This window comes from Enhydra lutris, unplaced genomic scaffold (assembly GCF_002288905.1).
Source record: "Enhydra lutris kenyoni isolate GAN:26980312 unplaced genomic scaffold, ASM228890v2 scaffoldscaffold33, whole genome shotgun sequence".
NCBI classification, from domain to species: domain Eukaryota; kingdom Metazoa; phylum Chordata; class Mammalia; order Carnivora; family Mustelidae; genus Enhydra; species Enhydra lutris.
In genome coordinates this window covers 25,113,247-25,119,172 of record NW_019154117.1, presented here as the reverse complement: position 1 = coordinate 25,119,172, position 5,926 = coordinate 25,113,247, and the positions used below count along the sequence as shown (strand labels likewise).

Here is a 5,926-nt window from a genome sequence, read left to right as displayed (position 1 = left end):
GTGGGGGGTTGCTCATGATGAGAATTATGTCAGTTCAAGAGATGTACAGGGTAATATGGGGATTAGTGATGGGTGATGAGGGATCATTTGGAAGCCTGTTGGCTATGACTGAAAACCTTGATGTTAGACACAGTGGCACTCACGGTCTTGGGGCTTCTGGGAGAGGAGGTTCATTCATTCTCCCAGCTCATCTGAATCTTCTTCTCAGCCTTGGTCTATCAGGCAGCTGGTTGCTCCACACATCTACTAGGGTGTCCCCAGAGCATGCAAAATTCTTGGGACTTCTTTAAATCCCACTGAGAGCTGAATTAGGACCAGGATGGGCAAATTTTGCAAACAACAAGCATGTGGACCTCTAGAATGTTGGTTTTTAAAGTTTTATCCCCAGACAAGCAGCAGCAGCTGCATCTCCTAAGAACTTGTTAGAAATGCAGATTCTCGGGCCCCATAAGCCCTACTAGATCAGGAACTCCAGGACCAGGCTCAGCCTTGTGGGTTTTAACAAGGACAACCCACAAGCCTCATGTTTACTAAGATCTGAGACCCCCGTTCTAAAGGGACTCAACAAACACTAGTTTAAATATGTAGCCATTGACCTTGTCCTTATAAGCCAAAATCACAGAGCATTAAAGATGAAAAGACTTGATTTCAAGTGTCTAATCTGGCCTTGAACCTTATATGGTGAAAGATCCAAGTCTCTGAGAAGGAGTGTGACTTGTCCAAGCCCTCCTGGCAGGACAGAGCCAGCCAACTCCAAGTAACAGCATACTCAGAGCCTGGGAAATGGTTGTCTTGATCCGCCACACAGTTGCAGACTTTTTATTTAAAAACAAATCAAAACAAAAAAACCAAACCCAAAGCAACCAAACACACACACACACACACACACACACACACACACACACACACAGGCAAAAAACCCTCAGAGATAGAAGATAGATCGATAAATCAATAATAGATATTGTGTTTTCTGTCCTCTAGTCTGAACAACATGGTCTGCCTTACGCCAAACCACCGCTTTTAAAGTTTTTTTAAATTTTTTTTTATTTTGGGGGTTGCAGAGGCGCAGGTTCCTAAGACTGTTCCTAAGACAGTCCCTGAAGAATGCATCAGTCTTCCCAGGAACCGGAGACTTTTTTGCAGCCTGATTCAATCTTCCTACGCTGAAGTTCTGTTCTGACTTTTGCCATTTCTAATTCCCTGCGCCTCCGGGGAGAGGCGGACAGCCGAACTCTGCGCGCCCTGAAGCCCCGGCTCCTTCTGCTTCTGGAAAGGAGATTTAGCCTTAATTTTTGTGACAGATGGAGTTGATAGTCTCTCCACGGAAAGGGGAGGAAAAAAGCGCCAGTTTTTGACAGGCCACAGAAGCCCGGTGCCTCTGGTGGTCGAAGGCTGCGTTGCGCCACAGTTAAGGTAGTTTGCAAACTTCCGCGCCTGGATGGCTTGGGCGGCTCTAACCCGGGCCGCTTCCCTTAACTGAAGGAGAGATGGAAGCACACACACTTTAATAGAAACCTTGGTGCGTGCCAATTTATCCCCTTCCTTTATGTTCTGACTGCGGCCATATGGTGCTGCTCAACATTCCTAAAGATTTTTAATACTATAATTATTTTTTCATCGCCGTCCGAGTTAGAGACTTATATTCCAAAGAAATTGATCTGGTTGATTTGGATTTCTGTCTTGCAGTTGACAATGACGCCCGGCGCAAGAGTCATACCTGCCTGAGCGGCCAAGTGGGACCATGTGTTGGGATGGGGGCGTTGTAAATATCTCATCTACGTCCCCTAACTGAAGTGTGTGCCTCCTTCTTGTGTGCGTTTGGGCTTTGTTTTGTTTTTCATAAGCTTTAAAGCTCAACATTAAATACTCTGATCCCCCCAACACACACACACACACACACACACACACACACAGCCCCCAACCGTGATCAGGTCCCAAACATAGGAAACTAGAAAAAACAAACTGAATTCTGAACGCAGTCGAAGGCGCAGATGGGAGTCAAGGAGAAGTAATAAAACTATTAAAAAAAAAAAAAAAAAAAAGGAGAGGAAAAAAGAACCCAGCAAAAAGGCCTGTGGCCGAGCCGGATGCAAACAGCTGCTCCTGAGCCCTGCCCGCTGGTTCTGAGCGCGAGCCGGGCTCCATATCCGAGCCTCCTTAAGAGTAGGAGGAGCTCCCAGGCCTCTGTCAGGCTCCTTAAGCCGTTCCTTTCAAGCCCTGAATGCCTGAATGTGAGCTGCCCACCACCCTCCCCGCCCTCCCCCACTCCGCAACCCCCCCCCCCCCCAGCGGCCCGTAAAAAAAAAAAAAAAAAAAAAGTTTCAACAACAACAGGCAGGACCAATAGCATCTCGAAAAGCCGGGAAAGGGGGCCGAGCAAAGGGCGAAAGAGAGTGGAGAAAGGAGAAAGCGGGCAGGCTCGGAGCGCGCGGGGCCGGGGCTCGGCGAGCTGGAGGAGCGTTGCTAATGTTTTTGTTTGTTTGCTTTTCCATGCATGCATAATGAGGGGGCACCGCGGCACCACGCGGGGGCTCCCGGCCCACTTTTGTATTTAAAGCCTCGCAATCAGCGAGTCCGCAGCCGGACTCAGCGGATCCGCTCCCCGGGCCCCTTGTCACCCGAGAAGCCGCCGCCGAGGGAAGCCCGGGAGCCGCTCCCCGGCCGCGCCGAGTTTCTTGTTCTCCCCGCGCCGCCCGGAAAGGGCTCCGCGGAGCTCAGCGAGGCCGGGGTCGCCGCGGGCGGAGGGGGAGGGGACGCGGGCGTCCGGGCCCCGGGAAGGCGGGCAGCGCTCCGACTCAAGCCAGGAAGCGGCGCGATGCGAGAGCCCGCGGCGGCGGCGTCGGCGGCAGCGGCGCGGCGCTGAGCCCGGGAGGAAGGAGCCGCCGCGGCCGCACAACGGATCTGCAGGCGCGGAGCAAAATGCACCCGCGGCGCCGCGCGGTCCTGCAGCCCCGCCGCGGCCCCGCGGCCCGCAGCCCCCCGGGGCGGCAGTGAGCGCCTCCCGCCACAGCCGGGGCCGACCGGAGGGGCTCTCTGCGGCTGTGCATTTCTGGGAAGCCACCGCAGCCCGAGCGAGCGGGCAGCCAGACCTTCTGCAAGCAGCGCGGCACCAGTGAGCGGCGCGTATGGATTTATGAAAACACTCATGCAAGAAGTTGGCAGGACTGGGGCAAACTTTTCCACCGGCTCCGCGTCCACCGCTGCCCGCGCCTCGTCTCCTTTCCCCTCCTCGCCCGGCGGCCGCCGCTGCCCGCGATGGTGGCAGGGCTGCTGGGCGGCGGCGGCGGGGTCCGCGCGGGGACCGTGCCGGGCGTCTGGCTGTGCCTGATGGCGCTGCTGCAGCTGCTGAGCTCTGCGCCGCGGGGCTCGGGGCTGGCGCACGGCCGCCGCCTCATCTGCTGGCAGGCGCTGCTGCAGTGCCAGGGGGAGCCGGAGTGCAGCTACGCCTACAACCAGTACGCCGAGGCGTGCGCGCCGGTGCTGGCGCAGCGCGGCGGAGGCGACACGCCGGGGACCGCCGCCGCCGCCGCCTTCCCGGCCTCGGCCGCCTCGTTCTCGTCACGCTGGCGCTGCCCGAGCCACTGCATCTCGGCGCTCATTCAGCTCAACCACACGCGCCGCGGGCCCGCCCTGGAGGACTGTGACTGCGCGCAGGACGAGAACTGCAAGTCCACCAAGCGCGCCATTGAGCCGTGCCTGCCCCGGACGAGCAGCGGCGGCTCGGGCGGCCCGGGCGCGGGCGGGGTCATGGGCTGCACCGAGGCCCGGCGGCGCTGCGATCGCGACAGCCGCTGCAACCTGGCCCTCAGCCGCTACCTGACCTACTGCGGCAAGCTCTTCAACGGGCTGCGCTGCACCGACGAGTGCCGCACGGTCATCGAGGACATGCTGGCCGTGCCTAAGGCGGCGCTGCTCAACGACTGCGTGTGCGACGGCCTGGAGCGGCCCATCTGCGAGTCGGTCAAGGAGAACATGGCCCGCCTGTGCTTCGGGGCCGAGCTGGGCAATGGCCCAGGCAGCAGCGGCTCGGACGGGGGCCTGGACGACTACTACGACGAGGACTACGACGACGAGCAGCGCGGCGGGGGCGCGGGCGGCGAGCAGCTGCTGGACGACGACGACGGCGTCCCGCACCCGCCGCGCCCGGGCGGCGGCGCTGCAGCGGCAGGCGGCCGCGGGGACCTGCCTTACGGGCCCGGGCGCAGGAGCAGCGGCGGTGGCCGCTTGGCGCCCGGAGGCTCCTGGACCCCGCTGGCCTCCATCTTGCTGCTGCTGCTGCTGCTCCCGCTGCTCTTTTAGCCCTAGCGCCTCCCGCCATAGGCTGCGGGAGGGCCCGCGCCGAAGCACCTGTGGCTGGGGGACAGTGGGGATGGTTGGGATACTGTCTAAAACGTGTTCCGAGTAGGCTCTGCCTAGCGGGTCTCCCCTTCACGACTCTTGGCACTTCCCCGTGCCCTCTCCCGAACATGACTTCTTGGACGTCCTCCCCTGCCCCCATTCCAGGCTCCAGAAACTCAGCTCGTCTGCCCTGCAGAAACTGGCCAGCTAGAGTTTAGGATGTCCGGGATGAAATGGGCGGGGGGTACGGAACCATAGCCTCGGACTCGGAAGAGAGGATACCGACCTGTGGGATCCTAACAGTTTCAAGGGAGTAGGCTTGGAGCAGGAGTATGAGAGGGGATTTACATTTGCAAAAGTGGCTGTTTATTAGCATTTTTGCTGTGCATGGGGAGGGGTGGGGGGGGGCGGCGTGGGGGGAGGGCAGTACCGGTGTCGACTTTTATTGTGGCCAGTGAGGACATTGCAATCGTGAGTAAACAGAAACGTCCCGCTTACCGATTCTTGTGTTTACTCTTGGTCAGCGCTCAGAATTCTCCGTTTGGGCGGGGGAGGAGGCATGGGAAGGGGTTAATATGCCTGACTTAGTTTTGGATAACTTTGAGCCCTTGACCTTAATTTCATTGCCACCACTCTGATCTCTTAGCCCATTTCTTAGGATTAAGGGTCAAAAAATGCTGATCTAAAGAGTTGCTAGTGGTGTTGAACAATGCAACTTTTTATGTAAAAGAGCTCTGTACTGCCATCTATGAAAGCCTCTTTATGATGTTTGTCTTGTCATTTTTGTTCTTTACATCAAGAAATTGTATGTACAGATATGCAGAGAAAATATATCGCCTCTGCTTTTATCAGGGTGCTAAACCCTGGTACTTCTATATAAAGTGTATTAAAACTGGGATTTGTTACCAGTTGCTGTACTTTGTGTATAGAATTTTTATAAAGTGTATGCTTCAGAAATAATTTATTTTTAAAAAGAAATTAAAATTTTAAATCTGCAACCACGTTACACCTTTCCTCCCTGAAATGTATAGAATCTGTTTGTCACCAGGGGATCCAAACCCACAGTCCATTGTGAAGTGTGCTCTATCTAGAACAGTCTTAAAATGTACAGTGTATTTTATAGATTTGAAGTTAACATTGTTATTTTCAAGAGAATTTATGGACATTGTAGAAATGTATAAATGCATTTCCAAACTGCCTTAAACATTGTATTTTTATAGACATCCTTTTTTAAAAAAAGTCTTATGTTTTAAGTAACTATGGCTTTGTGTATTTTTTGTTATTTGTTTTATTAAAATGTGTACATCAGTAAAGAGTTTTTAAATAATGAATATGGTGTAGTTACTTTCCAGAGTTACATTGTGGTTTACCCAATAATGGGTAAGGAGGGGCATGGAGGGGCCACTGGGAATCTATCAACCATCAACTGAAATTAAAATACAGTACAAGACAAGAAATGAGGGCTATTATTTCTGCCTCTAATTTAATGAACCATTAGACATGTGTAAATGAAGCAGCTAAAAAGACATAACCCTCTGGCCTGCACTGGTTTTTACGTTTGTGGAGAGAACTCACAAAATTTGTGTCT

The 5,926-nt window shown here is 54.4% G+C and overlaps 1 protein-coding gene across 1 annotated transcript; it reads left to right on the top strand.

Moving 5' to 3' along the window:
- The first annotated feature begins 3,247 nt into the window (after positions 1–3,247).
- On the top strand, positions 3,248–4,354 carry LOC111153587 (growth arrest specific 1). Its single transcript, XM_022512714.1, has one exon. It carries the CDS (start codon positions 3,256–3,258, stop codon positions 4,297–4,299), a length of 1,044 nt encoding a protein of 347 aa, XP_022368422.1. The 5' UTR covers positions 3,248–3,255; the 3' UTR covers positions 4,300–4,354.
- Positions 4,355–5,926: the final 1,572 nt, after the last annotated feature.